General features: G+C 46.3%; 1 protein-coding gene across 1 annotated transcript in view; it reads right to left on the bottom strand.

Moving 5' to 3' along the window:
• Cont (Contactin) overlaps positions 1-23,265 on the bottom strand; it is a 52,022-nt gene that overhangs the window by 11,721 nt on the left and 17,036 nt on the right. Inside the window, exons 10-23 of the mRNA XM_077640932.1 lie at positions 22,778-22,880; positions 21,321-21,502; positions 20,454-20,620; positions 18,681-18,801; positions 17,705-17,862; positions 15,597-15,717; positions 13,265-13,431; positions 11,643-11,763; positions 10,543-10,698; positions 6,899-7,152; positions 5,522-5,686; positions 4,538-4,735; positions 2,993-3,289; positions 684-879 (exon numbers count right to left, since the gene is read on the bottom strand). Coding sequence (XP_077497058.1) covers positions 684-879; positions 2,993-3,289; positions 4,538-4,735; positions 5,522-5,686; positions 6,899-7,152; positions 10,543-10,698; positions 11,643-11,763; positions 13,265-13,431; positions 15,597-15,717; positions 17,705-17,862; positions 18,681-18,801; positions 20,454-20,620; positions 21,321-21,502; positions 22,778-22,880 — 2,406 coding nt within the window. The remainder of the gene's footprint in view (positions 1-683; positions 880-2,992; positions 3,290-4,537; positions 4,736-5,521; positions 5,687-6,898; positions 7,153-10,542; positions 10,699-11,642; positions 11,764-13,264; positions 13,432-15,596; positions 15,718-17,704; positions 17,863-18,680; positions 18,802-20,453; positions 20,621-21,320; positions 21,503-22,777; positions 22,881-23,265) is intronic.

Here is a 23,265-nt window from a genome sequence, read left to right as displayed (position 1 = left end):
CTGAAGTTTTCGGCCAACTAATGCACAAATGGTTACATGAAAGCGTGAATATGCCATTATGGTATGTATGCAATTCCTCATTGAAACAGTAATGAAATGCAGCCTTTTATGGTGCTTCATATTCACTACAGGAACCAAAAAATTTGTTTTGCACATGCACAGGAGACCTGGCAAAACTAGATTTGAATTGAAATGGATGCCTCAGTCGACATTCTGTGATATCCCATGGGCAACTAGAACCTCTAGAATAAAATATAATGGGTGTCGGAAAAAAAGAAAGAAAAATTAAGATAGCTTTGGCTGCGATCGCAAGGCAATAAGTATACTATAACACAGGACATGATCAAAAGATGAAAGCACTACAAAACAAAATAGCCCCCCCCCCCCCCCCCCAAAAAAAATAAACACATCTGGCAACAACACCTGAAAGTCTCATATGAGAGCAAAACAGCAGCACAGCAGACAGAAACAACTGGCATGATCATAATTAAAAACTAAGAAGGCCATGACAACAAAAACAACAAAGAAACGTGACACATTTTTTTTTGCAAAACAAATAAAATAAATAAGAAAGCTGAGCTGAACTATTCAGCATGTTGTCACGTGATGTGGTTACCAGTTTAACACACATGGTCCAAAAGCGGACAGCGTAAAAAAGGAATAAGGTGAAGAAGGGTACACACCAACGCGGAACTCCCAAGGGGGCGAGGACATCTTGCCATCACCACCAAAGCTCCATGCCAGCACTCGCAGCTTGTACACCTTGCCTGGCACCAGGCCCGTGACAACAGCCTCCAAATCCTCGCCATCGAGCGGCTTGTAGACTTCCTTGGCTGACGGGAGGTCCTGATCCGCCTCCCAGTAGCGGACCTTGTAGCCCTGGGAGGCAGGAAGGAAGGAAAGAAAAATGTAAGGATTCTCTCGTTACCTAGAGAGTGCACCTAACCTGAAGTCAATGAGTAAGCTATGACCTCAATTTTGGATATGACCAGACCAGGGGTGTAACTAGAGGAGGTGTTACGAGGCGGTGGAACACCCTTGTAAATTTTAATAACCTAGTGTTGACCTGCTACATCCTCTCTTTCAAGGTACTCTCTTTCTTCATACCTCTCCAACTCAAAAACTGTGGATATTCTATGTATTAGATATTTCGGTCAGCAATTGTCTTCATCAAGGATGTGTTCTTGATAAGTACACAAATACAAGAAACCGTGCGTTGCCACGCCGCACCTCTCCCACCTCTTCCAAGTGCATCGGGAAGGTAAACCTCTCTTCCAAGGAATATGCCTAGCTACATCATTGGCTATGTCACAGTGTTGTAGGCGTTGGCGAAAAAAAGTAACTAAATACGTTACTCGTTATGCTAAAAAAAAAAAAGGAACGCGTTACCTACAAAAAAAAGGTAACGCCTTATTATAAGAACTTATGATAACAATTTTATAAAGCTCACATTTCACATAAAACTTCTAGTCCAAACAAGATTTTACGCGAAATCCTGATTTAATGAGAATACTTTGAACAAATGTGCAGGAGCTTAGCAATGTTAGAGCGCCATCTACAAACGGCGCCTAAAAAACACGAAACAGATGTTATAGTGGCCGAAAGGTCCCTGTATAGTTATATGCTGTGGCTTCTAACTCTATGGCACATGGTAAGTAAGTGGTTTTTATTAAAATAATAATAAAAAGGAAGGAAATATTTTTGCTAGCCCCGGCATCTGCCATCGATACTGAAGCAACTGAGCTGGGGCAGCGGAAATAAAGGACAGCAGGCAGAATGGAGAAATGAAATGAAAGAGGTGAGGGGACAGGGAGAGAGGATAGGGGGAGAAGTAATATAAACAAACTATTTACACAATAACAAATGTGTCCAGGTTGTGCACGTGATTAGTTCATGATGGAGCAATAAAAACACACATGCACAACACCATGTTGACTACAACTGGAGCGGGGCTTCCAGTTGTTAATCGTCCAAGGTAGAACTGGCGGAGCGTTCAGTCACTGCATGTAACTACCTGGCGGAGAACAGACGGGACGTCAAACTCGTCTGTTCGAGAAACGCACAGAGGATTACCAAGGTTCGCTCACGGGTGCGCGCACTGCCCTGGGGCCACAATAGCATTTTGAGAGAGTCTGGTAGTATGCTCAGCGCCCTGTAGGCCGCAAGCATATCGCGATGAGCATCGGCATATACGGCACAGTGAAGGAGCAGGTGCTGTAGTGTTTCCACCGCACTATGGCACATGGTGAAGCCATTTTCTTGACGTGACATTAAACACAAAATGACACTTCATCATCAATTCTAAATTCACAAAGAAAACATCGCTGAACGCTCTTCAATTTTAAGGTAATTTTGAAAAATGTGATGTTCCAAAATGCTCCTCATGCTTCCACTCTTTGTGTGTGTGTGAGTGGTTTGGGAAGGGGAGGTAGGTGAAGGCAAGTGTGTGAATGCGTGCTCGTGCAAGCGTTTCGTGCTTTATGGGTATTCTGTTTTTCTTTTTTTTTAGCTGGGTGCGTCGTCAAAGGCAGATGTTTTCGTCGTCGAGAGCACCTGTACATTTTGTTTATTTACAACATCACTTTAGGTGCTCTGCGCTTTTTTTTCTAAAAAAGGGGACAGAGTGGGTTACAATTGGAACAAAAAGTAACTAGTAATGTGACACCTCACGTTACCAAAAAATGTTAACGTAAGTACGTTACCCGTTACACTTCGAAAATGGTAACGAGTACGTTACAAAGTTACCGAAAAAAGTAACGAGTTACCGGCAACGCCGTTACTTGTAACGTGTCACCGCCAACACTGCTATGTCACAGGATTTGCGAGTTTTCTATTATTAGTGAAAAACAACTGCAGATTATGAAAGAATATCTTTAAGGCTAGCCAACAAAGCTAGCTCTTGACGATCCTTACTGTTAAAGCTGTGGTCGAGAGCCGTAAATTGTCCTAGAATAATGACAACAATGACCAAACCCCCGCCCGTTGATCTCACCTGGATGGACTCCTCCTCGGTGGAAGGCACCACACCTCGCCAGGTAACACGCACGCTTGTGGCCGAGATGCCGTGCACCTTGACACTCGTCGGGGGCCGCAGGGGCGCCGCCTTGAATGTCTTCGCGATGGAGAACTCGCTCTCGGGTCCTGAGCCGGCCTCGTTGTACGCCATGACGGCCACCCGGTACTCGGTGTTGGGCTGCAGCCCCACAATGAGGCCCCAGTTCTCGTGGCCCCGCTTGAGGAGCACCAGCGAGTCCAGTTCCGGGTTTAGGTCGCTGCGCCAGTACTTGATCTGCGCGCACAGAGAGGCAGGGAAGAGACCAACACAAGCGATGAGAAAGCGGCAGCCAGAGAGAAAACTCTGAGGCTGCACGTGGCAAATAAAGCGGACGTCAATGGCTGGCCTGTGATCCCACATTCTTGAAGGGACAACTCTATCCAAGTTCTGTTCCAGTAAAAATCGATCCGACGGATCTTTCTGGCTACGCTTATGTTTGTTCAGCAGCAAAACAAGCAATTATTTATGTGAAAATTGGATTTAGAAAGGAAACAATTTCCCTCTGTGCCTGTCAATTGAAACTTGTGACGGCACTACTGTGAAGGACTCTGTGATGCACCTCAGGGATCCACGTAACAGAAACTGTCTTGACATCATCACAGTTTGCTCGCAGAAATGGTTGGTGATGGCATTGCTTGCTTACATTTGTTGCCCTTTTCTAGCAAAAAAATGTTAGAAAGTAGCACAAGTAGCATATCTGTCATTAAAATGCAGCAACCTACCCATTCAAGCCAAATTCCATTTGTCCTAAGTGCTCCTGCAAGTGTAAAGTTATATTTAGAAGAAGTCAGAGAAGATAGTGTACCTCCAGCCTGCCAAGCCAACCTCGCACACTGCCTCTGGTAAACTATATGTGCTTCAGCACATAACTGGAGGACGGCGGCTCTGACCTTGAGCAGTGTGATTACTGCTGATGAGCTCCATTACCTATGACTATATCCGTACAGGGCAGTGCATGTACGAGCTAGGACATGAATGCATCCATCCGCCGGTCTTTGGCACAAGCAATGTTTGCGGACAGCACGCACAGTGAAGAGGAATGTGTCCCTAATCATAACTGGCAAGCAGCCGTTGAAGCTCTGCACAGGAAAAGACGTGCATAGAGCCCATAACAAGCCAATCTGAAAATAGCCAAGCAGAGTGACGGCTGTGTCAGACAGAAGGGTTTCTGCCTCGTACAAAGAATGCTCACGCACTTCAAATGGCAATAAGCTATGTGTGTAGGCAGTAATAGAAGTAAGCCTGGTGGTGAGAGATAACCGTCACTAAGTGATCTGTAACACAGGCAACTCAAGACTCCGGTGCTGTCAGTCTGTTGCCAGTATAGGCCAACCTTAAATATGTCTCTGCATCACACATTTTCAGCCTGCAGTGACTTTCCCGTACCACACACTTTCAGTCCGGTGACTTTTCCGGCCAACGGAATGCGTCCCTTGCCAAAACAATAGCGTCACAAGAGAGTATAAAAGCATGACTGCCTACCCTGTGCCCAATGAGGCGTCCTCGGATCTTCTCGCGGGTAATGTCCAGTGGAGTCCAGGTGACGTTGAGGGAGGTGGAGTTGTGAGGCACCGCGTAGACACCCGATGGCTGTACCTGGGGCATGCCCTCGGCCGAGTAGACGATCTCTGGGTCAGAGATGGGGCCCTCACCCACCACATTCACTGCCTGCACTTGGACCTGCAGCAGACAGGGCAAACAGTCAACATGGCTGTGAAACAGCAGGTAGCAGCAACAGCCCTGTCACACCGTAGAGGCCGTGAGATGTTGGATGTTCCAGATCTATGATATCAAAGATCACAAGTGAGTATGCCATATTCCAAGCCGCGGAGACCACTGCCACAGTACGCTGGGTGGGGAATGCAAAACAGCACAATTGACAGCCTACGGAGACAAAAAGCATTACACAGTTCTGACTTTTAGCTATCAATTCACGCACAACAGAGACAAGCTGTTCAGCATCACAGCATCGTACCAAGGTCTATCTAACATGGTGACATGAAATGCTCACCAGCAGCATTCATTACTAGAGCCACGAATACGTGATAAATAAATGAAACCTGTACACAACTGCACATTACTGGCATGCCAGATTTTCATTTACAGCTCGCAAAAGCCCATGTGAACAGAGCAACAGCGAAGCAAAAATTTTTCTCTTGGGCAGGTCAGTATACGTGTCCCTGAGTAAATAACGGCGGCATTTGTCCTGCCTTCACCTATCTCTGAGTCTCATCTGAGGCACATCACCATACTAGAAATAACAATTCATGGTAACTAAAAGTAACCTAGAGAAGTTGCCATTGTTTCAGGTTCACATACTCATCAGCATCACATCAAAGAAAAAGCAGAAATCATTACAAAAGATGGCACAGAGGAGACAACCATGTCCTCAAAAGCGACCAGGTATTCTCAAGGTAGAGCAAGCACTTATCACAGATGCCACTGTTCACTACAAGGGATGTTTACCTCGTAGGGTGAATAGTAGTTCTCCTCCCCAACTGGCACCACGTACAGGCCCACGTTGCCCAGCTTGCGGAGGTCCTTCTTCCTTGGCTCACTCCGGTCTCCCCTCGGCCGATAGTACACGCGGTACCAGACTTCTGGCGAGTTCCACTCCTCCGGTGACAGTGGCTGCAGAGAAAGAGGACATTCAGGAACGACACTGTCCCTAGCACTGTTGCAAACAGCCTCTAAACTGGGAAATTTCATGCAACGCAACTACAGTCCCCGCTGCCCCGACAACAGCCTCTACCCCCCAAACAATGGACCAACATCGATCCTTCTTTGAGTTGTTGATCGATTAGCACTCACCCTGCCATATGCTAGCCTTCGTGGTTAGCCCAGCTAGTAGAACGACTACCCCGGAGAGGTGATGGTCCGGGTTCAAACCCTGGACCAAGACGAATTTTTCTTCAACTATGAGGTTTCTGTGGAAGCTGTACAGCTTTCATTTGTAGCCATATGGCTGCGTTTGGGTGGATGTCAACGAGTTATTACTCCCTTATCACAACTGATGTAACAGTGAGTGAAGTGGAATGCATACAGCAATTTGACAAATACCAACACCAGCTCTGTTCTGTTATTAATCCATGTGATAAATTAATAAAAACTGCTTTTTAAACAACAGAAATCCTGACGAGGTTGCTGGTCTAGTGGGGAGAAATTGGGGGTAGGTGGCCGCGGCTGGCACTGGACAGGGTTAAATGGAGAGATATGGGAGAGACGTTTGTCCTGCACTGGGTGCAGTCACACTGATGATTAATAATAATAATAATTAGTTTTTTCGGGAAAGGAAATGGCACATTATCTGTCTCATATATCGTTGGACACCTGAACCACGCCGTAAGGGAAGGGATGAAGGAGGGATTGAAAGAAGAAAGGAAGAAAGAGGCCGGAATAATTTCGACCACCTGGGGATCTTTAACGTGCACTGACATCACACAGCACACGGGTGCCTTAGCGTTACACACTGATGATGATGATGGTGAAATCAAGAAACTTGATGAACAGCAGCACTCAAGCTCACTTGAATGTCATTTAGATGATGTCGGATTCATTTTAAAGCGGAAAGGCAGCTTAGCCAGAGTGCCACGGGTAACGTGTTTGGTCTGCATGGGGCGGGGGTCAGAGGCCTATTTTCCCAAGCATTTAACCCCAAAAATTGTGAGCAATAGGCTGAGGGGAAGCTATTAACCATCAGAAAACCAGTGGGTATTTAGCGACAATGAAGGTGGAAACCCCACATATTTTGCATACAATTTTTAAGAAACACTTGGCGCAAAGAGGCTCACAGTTTGCCTCAGCCATCATCATGGTGATCATCAGTGGTAGGTGTGGACTCACCGTCCAGGTGATGGTGAGAGAGCCTGCCTTGCCACCCCCACCACCAACATTGCGCGGTGGGATGTACGGCCGATCTACGCCTGTGTTGTACTGCGGGCTGGGGTCGGACGGCATCCCGATACCAAGCAAGTTGGCTGCAATCACTCGGAACTCGTACTTGCTCCATGGTGACAAGACATTGCCAAGGTTGATCCCCCGCCGCCCTGCTGTCTGCACGCCCGTTTGTTGCGAAAGTGGTGGAGCGTACGTAACATCTGCAGTGCATGAAAGAAATGCATGCCCATGAGCAGTGCTTGTGCCCAAGCAGTGACAATTCTGCGAGTAACAACATTTAAAGGGACACTAGACGGAAATAGCAAACTTAGAAACATCAACAGAGTATTCCACAGAAACACTGCCAATGTTTTTTCTGAGTGGAGAGGTGATCGCGTTCCTGAGAAAATCGTCAGTGAAATTCCCAAAATCCTTCCGCATTAAAATCGCCGCAAAATCTGCTCATGTCAATGTCATTTTTGAGACATCGTCGTTCTCCGGCTCTCCAGCCAGAGCAAGAATACCAAGCCTGCATAAGGTGACATGACACCTGCTAACTATTGTGACGGCGTCGATGGCGGCTGGTAGATCTCTGGCTGGATCACATTGTATAGCATGTGGCAGCTCTCTAATGCATCAACATACTGATGGCTCTGTGAGCAGGTAGGCATGAGCAGTCATACAAAGCCGAATTTGTAGAGCCTGACCTTGACATAGCTTTGGCTGGGCGCCTTCAAAGAGTAATGTTAACTTCAGCTGAATCATTGTCTCTTGCAAAGTCACTTACACATTTGTCTTTCTGCAAACCACAGAGAGCCGTCATTCTGTTTGACTTGAAGTCTGCACTAGAGTGCCTGCAACGAGGGACGACAGACGAATTTTGCCTCTGGTCTGTCTCTAACCTGGCTCGAATAGCTACAGTTCAAAGGATTTACAGTTTGCTTCCAGTGGCTACCATCTCATGTTGGAGCCATTGGTAACATGGCGGAAAACCTTCTTGCCCAAAAGAGCCTGGTCTCAGTGGCTCTCCCAAAGGATGAGAACTTCACAAAGCAGCTAGTGGTGCATCACTTGTTTGCACTTTGGCCACCTCGGCACCTGCTTTGCATTACACGAGGATTGTCGCACAACAGAGCTACTCACCTGTACCGGCTGAGCCCGAACTCTGCCTACACGCCGGTATGGATGCACAAGATTCACCGCGCAACCTCACTATGTGCATAAACCGTGATGCTGTGGGTGATGTGAACCATTTCCTTCTAGCGTGCCCACATTTTTGTGCCGAGCGCGAGGCACTTCTGGAACACCTGAGGAGACTAAACGTTCCACTGGACGATGCCGCCCGCATCATGTACCCTGAGGGCTCCCGAACTGAGCAGTGATTAGTGTCAAAATCACTCATGAAGTTTTTAGAGGACACTGGCCTTATGGCACAGTGGTAGAGACAAAATCATGCAAACCAGTAACCCAGGCAGAGGGATTGCCGACAGGCCACTGTAATGCTAATCCCAACTGCACATGCACGCCCCCACCACCACCAATACCCCGGGACATAGAATGTCTGCAAGGCAGCACAAAGCTGCAAATCTTGCTCTCTTGGAACCAGCACTGGCACTATTGTGATAACGCAAACTGCATCCTTCAATAGGGACAGGAGTGCACAGGTTTAAGATCCTATCTTCGAAAATACATTGGACTGCCACTTACGCTTTGCCACCAAAATTATATGACACAAAACATAAGCTGATACTGCCAGTTATTTCAGATGAATAGACCAAAAAATGCAGCCATTGTTTTCAGAGAAGGCACTCCAAGTGTGTGCAGCATATCAGGCAAATTTCTTGAAACGGCAGAAAAATGCAAAGTAAATACAGTGAAAGCTCGTTAATTCGAACCTCGATGATTTGAATTTTCGGGTAATTCGAACTACATGGTCCGGCCAAGCTCCATAGAGATCTGTGTATAAAAAATACCGTTAATTCGAAAGCGAGTCGGTTCCGCTACGGATAATTCGAACTACGCGCCGCCAAAAAAAGAAAACACCTCCACATAGTTAGAGGCTGCGCACGTGCTAAACGGGGACAGAAGATGAAACCAGATAAAGGCGCCATCACCGGCGCGGCAGCCGGCGGCGCCAGAGAGTAGCGGTTGGCGGCCGCGGTGTTGGCTGCCTGCCCTCTTTTTTATGCAGCCTCTGAAACTCACAACTGAATACTCGTTAATTTGATAAGTGCTGTCGGCACGGTCCCAGCCAACGCCCTGAAAGGCTATGACTTCGGACGGGCGCTACAAATTACGTGCGAAAAACTTTTTTTTTTCTTTGCAAGTGTCGTCCATCCTTCCACCCATTAGTCGCCAACGGAAGCACGCAGTCAGCCGCAATCATGACGCCGGCCTTTAGCATCGTTCCCTGAAAAAAGGCGTTTGCTGCTATCGCGAGTTCCAATGATTGATTGGCAGTAGATGGTGTCTGCCCCAATTGCCCATGGCACGATAAGGTGAACATAGTGAACACGAGGCTTGCACAACGGATAAGCGCGGGCACTGACACTTTTTTTTTTTTTAATTCTTAGACAAAAATTGAGGTGGGTGGGTTCATTATGCGAGTGGGTTCGTTACGCGAGTAAATACAGTATACATATACCGCAATGCAAATGGTTCTTGTCAGATTTTTTGAGGCCATTCGATAATTCGAACATCGGATAATTCACTTTTTTCCCGGTCCCATGAAGTTCGAATCAACGAGCTTTTAATGTATTGCATTCGGGCCCCTATTAAAGTGATTTAGACACCTTTTTGAACCTGTGAAGGTGCTACTCAGTGTTCTCCAATGCCTAGGATTAGGGAATAAAACAGTAATTAAATCATTGCATTATAGTCTGAAAGAGATTATGTTCCAAAGGACCTGACAATCGTACTTCTAGCAAAACTCTCTCTAGTCCAATACGTTTAGGAAAATCCCCCAAGGTGGAGTAAATTTGTAATAAGGGGTGATTGTTCATTAGCGTATACCAGAATGCAGCTATATGGCCACAAAAAAAACCTGTACAGCTTTCACAAAAGCTTTGCAGTTGAAGCAAATTCGTCCTTATCCATGGTTTTTGCTGATGAATTCGGCCTCATCGTGCCATCTGCTAGCCTTTGTGGTTAGCTTAATAGGTACAGCGACTGCCCTAGAGAGGTGATGGTCCCGGATTCAAACCCTGGACCAGGACAATTTTTTTTTCAACTGCGAAGCCTTTGTGAAAGCTGTATAGCTGCCCTTTGCAGCCATATGACTACGCTTGGATGAATTCCAATGAGTGATTGCTCCCTTAATAAAAAGTCTCTCTCAACTAGCCATAGAACCTCCTAGTGTGAGCGTCACCAAGAGAGCTAGTGATATAGCAAAGACGTAAAAGTCAGATTTTTTCGGTTTTTCTCACAGTTCAAGAGGGCAGAATAGACACATTTCAGAAACTTCGAAGAGCAGAAAGAGACAAGAGATGACGGGACCACACGGGACAACTGCTTGTCCCGTCCGGTCCTCTTGTCCCGTCTTCTCCTGCCTTGCGAAGTTTCCAAAATGCTGTACCAACTGGCCCAACAGTCAAATTTGAGAAGGGACGCACTGATGAGCTCTCTCCAGGTGACATTGTGGTTGGTGCGTCCTTCGACGGCGTAGCTGGTGATCTGGCTGCCATGGCTCGTGCCGTCGGCCCACTCCACAAAACCCGAAGTGGCGTTGAATGAGTGGCCCAGCACCGCACCAGGGGGTCCCGGGGGCCCTGTGGGCAGAGCAGACAGAAGGTCACGTGGCACCACCTACAGCCCACATTCTATTCGCCAGGCCCCTTCAACTCTGGCTTCCATTTGCTTTACATACACATCAGCTTTACCCCATGTCTGCCTCAAGACAAAATCCACTCACAACGCCGCATTGTGTATGCATTGCGCTGTTTGAAACACTCTCCTTGAACTGTCACCATCACATCCAATACCACTGTAGTGGGAGCAATTATGGTTTAAAATAGTACTAACAAGTTTCACTACAGACAAAGCACAGTAAAAATTTAGAGTAGGCTACTGCTCAAACTGAACAGTGAAAATAACTAAGCATTACCAGTCACTGCTGCCTGATGTAGTTCGCACTTGAATTTTCGGCAAGAGCTAAACATGTCAAAGAAGTTAAAGTACCGAAGCAGTGCACAGCCACATTGTGTGAGAGTTGGGCTCATCACAAATGGAAAAAAAAGAAAAAAAAAGTGTAATCAGGTCAGAAGAGCACAAACAGGTCTCCTCCATTTCAATGCCAGTCACATCGATCACTCCACAATGGGGCGTGCTTAGACGCCTCAGTTCGTTCACTCATCATAAAGTGGCGCCACTTACACAGAGCAGTGGACTGCATTTGCATGAGCTGCTGGCGCAACTCTCAAATTCTCTAGAATACTCCTCTAGAAAAAAAGGGAGAAAAACTTTTTCGACCATTTCCCATGGTATGTCGCTAGTCACGTGAGGCGTAACTGCACAAGCGCAAAGGCTGGCAAATGGGACAGCAAAGAAAGGGTTGCATGGAAGTAGTCGATTTGCCCAGACTGGCTGATATTGCTGGCACTGAAATCAAGGGAGCATCGGTACAAAATTTGTGTTCCTCTTCATTGAAATAAAGTGTGCAGTGCTGTTCGAAATGAAACATGCAGTGCTGCTTGAAATGAAGCAGCTCACTCACCAAGGACCAGCAGCTCAGTATTGGCAAAAATCTTGCCCACCGAAGTCTTGGCGATGCAGGTATAGCGGCCAGCTTCTGCAAAGGTCACATTGTAGATGACCAGGTAGCCTGGACGGTGGCCCTGCATTCAGCAATGATATCATTCGTTTGAGTGATGAATGCATTATGTTACTCATGCTATTAATGCACATACACATAAGCACACAGTTACAATAATAACTACAGTACCACATCGTTATTACATTACTGGTTCATACGCTCAAAATCGCGGGCAATAAAAATTATCTATAGAGTTACACTATTTTTCTTCCTGTTAATATGATCCTGGAAAACACAATTTCCCAGCTACTGCGTTCAAAACTTTCACAAATTCTAGTAGTACAGTACCTTAAGCAATAAACTGCACATATGCAAACATCCGAGTAGGCTGAACCTGGGGGGCATGCAACATGCGCAAAAGAGTGGAGCGTAAAAAAAAAATGCGCTCACATGTGAGAGCTACGTTCCTGCGGAGACGCAATATGAAGAGGTGAAACACAGCAGCTTCTTTGCAGTGCCTAGGGGCACAAGGCCAAGGCCTATGAGAACTACAACTACTATGTGCTTACACACTTACGAGTGGGCCGGATCTGGGGAATGCAGCATGCAGCATGAATGCAGTATGAATGATCTGGGGAATGCAGCAAACTGCATGAATGCAGCATGCACTCTGCTGCATTTTCCGGACAATGTTTGCCTGAATTTGTTGACAATGGAAACTAGAAGCATTTCACGCCTAAAATACCAAGGAAGAGACTACCTCAATGACTGCACCCAAGCAAAACAGTGCATAAACTGATAAGCTCTAAATTTCATACCTGAAAAACTACCCCGACAGATTTCCGCACTCCCCTTGCCTAGAGTATTCCTCACAAAGTTCATGCAGATTTGAAACTCTCCACACGGATCCCATTTCAAAATCTAGCCCTCTGGTACATCCAAAACTCAATGTTAGCCGACCATCATGCTATGCAACAGAGCTCCTTTCTCTCACTTATTTACTGATTAATTTATTTTCACACATTGCAGCCTGATTTGCGGCTATGGCAGAATCGAACAGAAAGAATCGCTATGGACACATTAGTGACAATAAGCAGCCTCTAAAATGTACTCCAGAAACAAATTTTACAGGCTGTTCAAAGCAATCATATGGTGAGGAAAAAAGTTTGCATGGAAATACAAAAAGGTGACTGCCCAGCCCATAGGCTAAACCAGGGAGTTCTCGAACTAGGTTCCGTTCAATTCTTGGGTTCCTTGAAGTGCTTTTCAGGTTTCCTGAGCTCCTAAATGTGTGCACGAAGGCCTCAGCCCTCACTTTTCCTTTAACCCATCTGTTTTGGGACTAATCATACTGTAAGTGCTCATAGCTGAATTTGGGTATCTTATGAGGGGCTGTGCATCTGCATGCTCCTTGTTGCATCCATGTTAGGCAGGAAACATGCGGGCTTTCTCAGCACAATCTTAAAGCTGTTGGGGTTCCCCGAGGCTAAAAAGATTGAGGACCCTTGGGCTGGCCTCCTGACGGAGCCGACCATAGGTTACGCTCACAAATTGGTTCTTGGTTTCACAACTCCCTCACTCACCACGCCATACTGGTGTGCCTCGTGTGGGTGGATGCGCAGGTCGTTGTGCAGCCAGATGTATGACAGGTCGAGCATGTGCGGCGAAAGTGCGTTGCAGTGCAGCTCCTCCAGGCTGCCCACCGTGGCCACCACCTTGGGAGGCGGCGCTTCCACGCTGCGCGGCAGTGCTGCAATGCGCACAATCGGATGGCAGTTAGGCAGAGCATTGCAAAGGTTCTGCAACACACTCGCCATGTCTGCAGAGACCGCACTGCTATTGTTTATAGCATACTACTCTTATCCACTCTTACGCACATTCATCACTTGTCCTTGAAACTAGCAAGCAGTGCGAACTTCGTCACATCATTATGGATACGGAAATCCACAAATCTGCAGCAGTTTTTTAACAAAAGGAAATTATACCATTCCCATTCACCTCATGCTTCGTGCAGTGAATCTCCACGCTATGACACTACTCATGACTTCAGAAGTTCCCTAAACACATAGGGCCAAAGTGCCGCCAACCAGCGCAGCCTCACTCTGCCCGAGCGCAAAAACTGCAAAATTAAAAAATAATTGTAACCTGCATTTTAACACTACCTTGGGGCCTTGATAAAGATTACACTCAATGTGCACATGGAAACCTAAGCAACACTGCAACTCGCTTGGACTAATAGTCTCCTTTGGCATACCGTGTTACCGCTACCAGAATACCCGGAGCCTGCCCACAGCCAGTGTGCAAGCGCTGATCGGTACTGATGTGACGAGCGCGGATGTGTGACTGCTGGGTACCTGGTGCCATCTGGTGTCCTCAAGGCAATCTGCACATGCGCATTGAGAATGCGCAGGCTCCTGGTACTCCGGTAATGGTAGTACAGTGCATAGTATGCGAAAGATTTCTAATGACACAGTCCCTGTCCCTATGCCTTCAAAGTCGGCCCTCAAGTGAATGCAACTCTGCCGGAACATGAGAGCTTCACATCACATTAAGCATGCTTTGCTTTAGGCAGACATCTTGATGTCTTCACCTCATATTCAAAGAGCACAGAAAAATAAAAATAAGCAGGAAAAGAATGTGGAAGGCAGGTGCTGCCTGTGCACATAACTTTATCTACACGGACTAGTATATTCTGGAACCAGCTGCTCTCCCCCTCATGTATTTTATGGGACTGCATCAAATCAAAGAGTTAAGTGCCAAAAACAAAAAGACAAAATCTCTCCCTGCTTTTGGACCAGCGCGGGGGGACTCTTCGGGAAGACCAGCTGATTTTCGTAAACAGGTAAAACAAAGGTTACTACTAAGCCACGACTAATAACAACACGATAAAGACTCTGGACAATAGGGTCCCTCATGACACGAAATACAATTCAAAGTTCTCTCTGAAGCGTCAAAGAAAATTGTATGTTATGTATGTGCAAATACAGTAATACTGCTTTCAGCAGGCGGCAGTGTCATGGCTCTTCCCATACAGGCGTATGAGCGCGTTGCTGCCGCAACCAAAGTGTTTGATGTGCTAGCTTACCTGAGTGAATGGGGGAGCAAGCACGTAAAGGCATCAGCAGACCTTCATTCGTTACCAAATTCTACCTTTCAAGAAAACTCTGACAACTTAATTAATCAGGTTCCCATCATCCTATCAGTACTACGGGCTACTGATGTCCCCAAACACAATATATAATACACCGTGCGACATCAGTGCACATTAAAAAACCCCAGGTGGTCGAAATTTCCTGAGACCTACACTACTGCGTCTCTCATAGGCTGAGTTGGCTTGGGATGTTAAACCCCCATAAAACAAAAACGAATCGAAACAATATATAATACTGTACCAGCTTGTTAATTCGAACATCAAGGGAGAGGAAAAAATGTTCGAATTATCCGAAAGTTTGAATTATCAAATTACTCCGATAAAACTGTCAAGAACTGCTTGCATCATGGTAAATTTACTTGGTGAAAGACTGGGCAATGGGTGCCTGCTTTTGAGAAAGAAATGGTGAGGCAATGACTATTTTTCACATTTCCATCAATGTTTTATTGCGCGCACACTGTCGGGATCATCGTAGCAGAACTGCTCCAAAATTGTAAGGGCCTCCCTGTAGACGTGCATAGACACCATAGACTTACATCAGCGTTCGCTGGGACAGAGCCGGCACTTTGAATTATCCAGATTACTTAATTAACGGGGTTCGAATTAACAAGCTTTTACTGTAGTACAAAAAAACAAAAAAGAATACGACTGCTAACACAATATTACGTGAAAGTGCTTAAAACTTTTTGTGGTATCATGGAAAACTAGGGGTCTTAAGCATAACACATGAAGAGTTGCAGCTACAATGTTCTGCAGCAACTCACGCAGCACAACGAGCGCCCCCGTGCTGCTGGCAGCCCCATGCTGGTTCTTCACGTAGCAGGTGTAGTTGCCTTCATCCTCCCGCCGCACCGGCTGAATCCGCAGGAACCCATTGCTCAGCAGCTGTAACATGCACCCATGGCAAGAAGCAGGCTAACACCATTCCCACATTAACTTGTCAGTCAACTTGGCCTCGATCTGCCACGTCCTAGCCTTCCTGGTTAGCTGATTTGGTAGGGCGATCGCCAATGTGGTTGCTAGTTCATTTCATTTCTTCTATTTAAAACATCATCACGGGCTTGCCAACAGGTCAACATCCCAATAAACAGTCAAAGCAAAGCCAAAGAGCAAATTCACAGAGCGGCACTGCCTTGCTATCTTGTTCCTGCTGTTCCCTACTGTTAATTCGCTGCATTTGCATACACTGGTTGTGTGCCACCAACACAGAAACAACTGAAATGAGCAAATGAGGACGTAACACGCCTGGGGAAACAAAGAAATGCATGCAACACGAAATATAGTGCACTTGATACTACAACAGGTCAGCATTTAACCACACAGCGCATATTAAGAGGCATTACTTACAAGTTAGAGCATACAACTGTGAGAGCACAGAAGCAACAATGCGTGCCTAGAGTCCTAGTTTTCAGGTAAAACCCAATACCTCCTGGCACAATACATGGCACAATTCTCAGAAAAATTAGCCTAAACCCCACTTTTGCAAAAAAAGGCCCCCCCTTCTAAAAACATAGGTTGGCAGTGCGAAAAGTTGAATGCACCAACCAGTAATTACCCTATATTTTTAAAATACTTAACCTTCTCACAGACTTGGACAAGCCGGGCTTGTAATTAGCTGACTGCCATTTCTGGCTCATGACAAGTCTAGCTTGTTGTGTGTTTTCTGGCACTCTGTGTAAGATGCTTAGGCCTTGTCCAAAGCATTTTTTTGGTTTGCTGACAGATGACAGCACATATACTAAACATATACTATACTAAACTTTGATATACTTTGATAAACTTTAATATATACTAACTTTGATGAACTTTAATATATACTAAACTTTGATATCATTTTAAAAAAATGCGTCCAGAAAAAAAAAAAAAAGAGCATGTTATCCACAGCCGTATACCTAGGTTTCAAGCAACCATACAGGGCTCAAGGTCTAGTTGCCATCATCAAACCGTGCAGAGTTTGGTGCTCACATAAGTTCCCAGCAAAGCGGTGCTGTCAGTTCATAGCAGCTGCACGTGCACTGTGACCGAGTCCAGTGTCTGGGGGCATTTTTTCTACCCAAACGGTTCATGCCCTAGAAAACAGCAAATGGAACAAACTGAACTATCGATGAACCTTTAGTTTTGGATTCTGCATGCACCAGAGATTGCCGGAATTACGCCCTTGCGCTACTTACCACTCGTCCTGGAAAGCAGTTGCCAGTGCGGGTATGCCATGCACTACGATTTTTCATTAGTGGTCCTGAGTCGTATTCGACTCAATGATTTTTTATTTTCTTTTTACACATAGAATTTCATGCGCTTTGCTGGGAACAGTCACTGGCAATTGGCGCATACTACCTGTCGAAACTACCTTAGACCCCGCAAATAGGTTGAGCCCACCTGAGTCCATTTCGGTAAAAAAGAAGGAGGTCAACCTACACAAATGCAATATACATGGTAGCCCTTTGAAATGCTTTTTACAATGACGGTAGCACAGAGAACTTTTTTTTTGGGCTGAATAGTGTCACCATCCTAGTGTTTTTTTTTTTTTTTTTCAGCAGACTCCCGTGTCCATCTGTGAGCCATCCAAAACCCTTATCCAGGTGTGTTAGGAGTCAGCACTGTCAAGAATGGGTTCTGCCAGATCATGCAAGATATTAGGGCCCTTTCCTTGTGAGAAGGGCAAAAAAGATGAGAGTCTTCTTTTCCTGAACGCTCTAAAACTGTTACCACCAAGGAATCAATCTGCTAACAATGAGCCACTCCAAGTTCTTTGCAATGAAAGCACTGGACGTTTCTATGAAGCTGGAACTCGCGAGGCTACTAGGCATTTTCTAGTTATTCTTTTGATCCGATTTCTTCACCATGAAAGAAAATTGAGCCATGCTGTACATACCTGCACCCGACCGCCCATAGGAACACTGTAGCCGTCTCGTCGCCACGTGAACTCAGGAAATGGTGCAGCTTCGGGGCGACACGGTATGGTGACATTGCCTTCCTCAGCGGCATACGTTTCGGAATCCAGGGGATACTTCGCGAAGTTGGGAGCCATGGCTGCATTGCAGAGAAGAGGAAGAGAAGGGCTATGTATACTTCACAACCTTCCAATTCACATACAGTAAATCCTCGTTAATTCGGAGTGACTCCGACCGCAAAAAATATTCAAATTAGACTAGGTTTTCTGGACATTATCTGGACACAGCAGGAATTATCTGGACACAGCAAAAAAAAAAAGAAAGGGTCCCATGCCAAATATTTCTGTTACCTATATTGGAAAAACTTTGAGATTACCATAAATGGTCATGTAAAAGCCTACTGCCCAACTTGTAGCCCCTGCTGCAATAGCACACTCACCTCCCTCCCTCCCCGCCTCCCTCCTTTCTTCTTGCATCGTCCCACTACCATAGTTTTTTTGTAGTTTCCCGTAGGATGGAATCGCGCCGCACGTACAACTCAATGCAATAAACGCTCAGCAATGCAATCACAACAACAGCAGTCGGTAGCCAATGAAGATCAATAGAAAAAAAAGATACGGCACATTATCCTGTCTTCCATACTCGCGTGTGGCCCGACTGATTATAGTGGCAAATTGAACTGCGAATAGCCTGCCACAGCTCTGCGATGGCAAATGCTGCCACCGGTGGGGCTTGCAAGACCCAGGGTCACTCGGTTCCTCTTCCTGAGCAACCTCAAGGTCCCGAGAGAGGCTTCGGACAGACAAGCATCAGCAAAATCTGAGATTTGGGGGTTTTAGTGCAAGCGCACTAAAAATAACCTCTGCCTAAATAATATCCCTTGGATTGTTTGTCCTGTGCCAAGAGCATTCCTTAAAAGTCTACATGACATAAGACGTTGGGAGTGCAGGTACTCACTGACAACACGCAGCTGTGCTGTGGAAAAGCTGGTGCCCAGAGAGTTGGTGGCTGAGCACTGGTACATGCCTTCATCGGCTCGGCTGTTCAGGAAATCGATGACTAGGATGTTGTTGTCCACCTACCATGGCACCCGGGCCCCGTGCAGAACAAAGAAGGAAAAGGATTATTGTTTCCTACAATGAAACAAAAGCATCTCAAACTGCTTTAGAGCATAGCACCAAAGCGCGTGCACTGCGATCTATTCACCCGAGGAGAGGACCAGCGGTGGCGAAGCGCTGCGCTGCGCTTATTGCTATTATGCTGGAGGAAGAGGTCAGTTGTGTTGCACACATTCTAAAGCTCCTAATGACTAAATTTCACTGCGCGGCACCTGCATAGACAACGGGTGGTGACCGCTTTCACGAGCTCGGCCTGGATGTGCATGCTGCCCTCGGCATGTCGCTGATGAACACACAGATTGATACGTAGTCTAAACTGGAAAGCGAACACGCCGCTGCGAGAACTGCAATGCACCCGCAATACGATGGGCCCAGAACGAGAAGGCAAAGATGGCGAAACAATAAGAACCGAGAAACGACCGAAGCAAGCGCTCCGTCGGCGTTGGCCTCCGTCATTAGGCCTAGCGACTAGAGCCAAAATAGGCATCGTATTAGGCAATATGCACTCTGCGGTGGATTGCGTATAATGAGGGGCGCCTTGCCTGTCATCGAAATGCCAGTTATTTATGGTTTTAAGATTGAAAAGTCAGGGTTGCGGTGCGTTTTGCCGCGGGTACGCTGACCTTGCTTTAAAAATGCACCACCATTTCCTCCCGCGCTCGCCATCTCCGTGAAGCCGTATGCCTCCCACGCGCTTCACTGCAACCTCTTCCCGTATTCGGAACGAAAGACTCGGCACAGATGAGTTCCGCGAACTCTGATTACTGTTCAAGTTCGTGCGGCAGAACACATTCAAGAGCAGTACGAATTCGAAACAATGCGGGCTCAATGTGCCGACGTACACAGAATTTCAGTATCGCAAGAGGCCCCCTTTAAGCTTGAATTTCGTTTTGTTTGACCAAGTTTTCGAACTCTCCTGCAGTTTGAATTAATGAGGTTCCACTGTACACATTATATGGCGGCTTGGGTATTGGCGGCGAGTGCGAACGAGGTCCAAAAAATCGAGCAGTCAGTTGCGGTGTGTCCGAAATTTCAGGCGCTCTTATACATTGGCTCTATGAGCCATGTCGCGGTGCCGCGAAAAAGTCCGAATAATCAAGCATGTCCGAAAAATCATTTGTCCGAATTTTCGGTCGTTGACTGTACTACTACTACTCAGACACTAATTAAAATCAGTTTAACCCTGTGAATAAATAAATTTTGGGGATGGATCCCTTCAGCTGCCTCTAGAATTTCAGTTCTTCCCATTTCTTGTCTCTTCCTTCTCAGAAAGGGTTGTACTGTGCTCGCATGTCTTCCGTGCTTTCTATGTCGAGCAGCTCGCCGTTGCGGTACCAGCGGTATTCCACCTCGGGGATGTCAAGAAGCGCTGTACAGTTGGATCAGAAGCAGCTCAAGAACGAAGCGGCAAGTTCCCTTCAAAGAAGGCCTTATGAGCTAGTGACATCAACCTCTCACTAGAGTAGGTGCAAAGCTGTGACGGCATGACGACAGGCTGATGCTATTGATTAAAGTGGCTCCTTAGAACGGCATCTGCCACTTCATTTTTGAGCTGTATCCGACAACAGAAGAGTGCGAAGAATCGAGTGGGAGGACCAGCACACGTCCGCACCTTGTACCGCGCTTGCATGTCTTCCGTGCTTTCTATGTCAAGCAGCTCGCCGTTGCGGTACCAGCGGTATTCCACCTCGGGGATGCCAAACGCCTCGCACGTCCAAGTTAGCCGGGCACCCTCATCCAGTACCTGGTGCTCCAGCGGAATGGTGAACTCGGGCATTGCTGCAAAGTCAAGAATGCCAGGTCTGAGCGGAAAAGCCATGACTGCATCCATGCTTCTACTGCACTGAAACTGTACAGCAGATTTCTCCCAGCATCTTGTCCATCCACGAATGTGTGCACCCAAGTGACAGGTTTGTGCCACACTTCTTAAATGCTAAAGGAAGCCAGCACTTATTGGCGGCTCACTCAAGAGCGCACTGTAAAAAATTTTGATTTTCCATCTGTTTTTTTTCACCTTGCTTTGACAGCTGCAGGTGCCACTTTTCAAAATGATGCCTTTATTTTCAATGCTCAAGCAACATGTGCGATTTCTTTCATTTATTCTGTTTTTTTTTTAGTATGTGCCCCTTGTGGTACCATCCACAGTGCCTTCGTCGTTATTTCTAGACTGCATTCATATCAAAAGCATCCAGAACATATCAGGTGGGATTTTATTTTTTTTCTATGATGGCAATCACGAAAGTGACGTGATGTGCATTAAGCACGGAAAGCAAAATAAGTAGGCACGTGAATAGGTGAGCAAGTAAATGAAGATGCAAAGTAACTCAAAACTTGAAAACTAGCAAACCATAGGCCAGGCCTTTTTGCGATTTAAATTGCCCATGCCACTAGCTCAGTTCACACTGTGTCTACCCCAATCCGCTTTGCTGCCACTGAGCCTTCTTCTCTTTTCTCAGCTCTATTTCAAAAAAGTGCTCACCCTGGATGGTGAGGGTGACTGCTTTGCGGATGCTGTCTTGGTCGGCGCTGGCTGTGCAGAGGTACTCGCCAAGGTCTTCGACGCGCACGCGCGGCAGCAGCAGCACACGGCCGTGCGAGGTGATCTGAGCTCCCTTGGGCATGGGGCCACCAATGCGTGTCCAGTTGTACTTGGGCACGGGGCTGCGAAATGCAGGGAATGGGCAGAAATCGGACGTCAGTCATCACCGGCCACCAACCAGCACCAAACTAGTAGAGTTAGAAGCAGCACACCACCTGCCTGGTGGTACAGGTAGAAGCAATACGAATGTGATTGGTTTCGTGTCAGGCAAACAAGACCCTACTGACAGTCACTTGCTTTCCAAAGAAAGAGATGATGATGGAAAGATAGAAGAACCCAGCTGGGTCAACTGTATTCATGCATTCTGTTCATCTTCTGGCACCACCCTGAAGAACATGCTCAACTGGGACACGCTTGCAATCCGTTGCACCGTAGCTAGATTTTCCCTACTAAATCAAATTGACCAGAATCGTATCGCCATCAACCGGTCCGTTTTCTTAAAACCACCTAGTTTCATATCACAAAGACATGACTACAACAGAAAAATACGCGAAATCTCCTGCCAAACAAAAGTATACCAGTTGTCTTTCTTTTCTCGCAGCATTAACGAAGGGAACAAACTGCCTCAGGCCGTGGTGGCTACAAGTGATGAGCAATTTGGGGATGCGTTAAGGTGATATCTTTGTGATAGTGCATAGCAATATACTGCGACTTTAGAATGCATTCTACATTTCATTCTTATTTTGCTCTTTCCCTGTGTAACAAATTTCTTTGCTTGTCTTGAAGCTTGATTCCCTACTGTTTCGTTCATTGTATAAATCTCGTTCTTGTTGTGTTCTTATGCTTTAGTTGCAATGACCCTCTGCTCATTTAACCCCTGTTCGCATTTTTCCTTTCTGTGACATCCCCCATACAACAATGCCTACGGGCGATTTAAGTACCATAATAAATAAATAATAAATAAAATAAAAATAAACTGTCGCGGAGCACTAACACAACGTAAGTTAAGCCCATAGTGACAACCTTTATGTTGATTCTGACTGTGCAATACACGTGCTTTTCATTCTATCGAACTTGGTTAACGAAGCATACTTTAGGGCAATGGACCAATAGCACAGCTTTTTCAAATAATGAGCATCAAAATTTCAGTCCTCTGACCCACTACCTTGTAGTACACGTTGTCAAGGAACATCAAGCAATCAGTCTCAAGACATGAAGAAGCCATGCTGCTTAATTATTCCTGCTGGAAGAATGTGGGTTGAAATAACAGACAAGCATGCTTCTCTGCCCTGTAGCACGCTGAGGAAAAAAAAGCTAAACAGAATGATCAGCACAAAGTGCATCAGGAGCATTGGTGCATGCTTGGATTTTAAGTGCAAAGGAAACACCACACTCACTATCCATAAGCGATGCACTCCAGCCGCACATCATTGCCAGCCAGTGGTGCCTCGGGGAATGACTTCGGGAAGCTGTTGGGGAACAGCAGCTTCTGGCCACTCGCTGAAATCGGGAACGAGCTCTTGTTACTTGCATCAACAGAATATCAATAATACGATTCTAACAGTGTTGCAAAAGACTTCGTATCATCCAAAACGAACAAAATCTGTTTGCAGAAGCATGAAAAATGCATTCACACAGATCTGTTAACGGATCACGGAATTTATTCATGTCTGTGTGGCCACATCTCACTACCCACGGCACATACTGCATGACTGGCGATCCTGACATCGGCGATGTGTGGGCCGTGCATCATAGCTCACTGCTCATGGTGCAAGCCACACATCACCGACTCCGCGATCGCTTCTCGCGGCGCGTGCTGCATGACTAGCGATAGCGCAAGTGCTCGAGGGTGCAGTCACGGCTCACACGTTTGTATCATTTGAAA

Source organism: Amblyomma americanum, chromosome 10 (assembly GCF_052857255.1).
Source record: "Amblyomma americanum isolate KBUSLIRL-KWMA chromosome 10, ASM5285725v1, whole genome shotgun sequence".
Lineage (NCBI taxonomy): Eukaryota > Metazoa > Arthropoda > Arachnida > Ixodida > Ixodidae > Amblyomma > Amblyomma americanum.
This window is presented reverse-complemented; position numbering and strand designations above follow the sequence as displayed.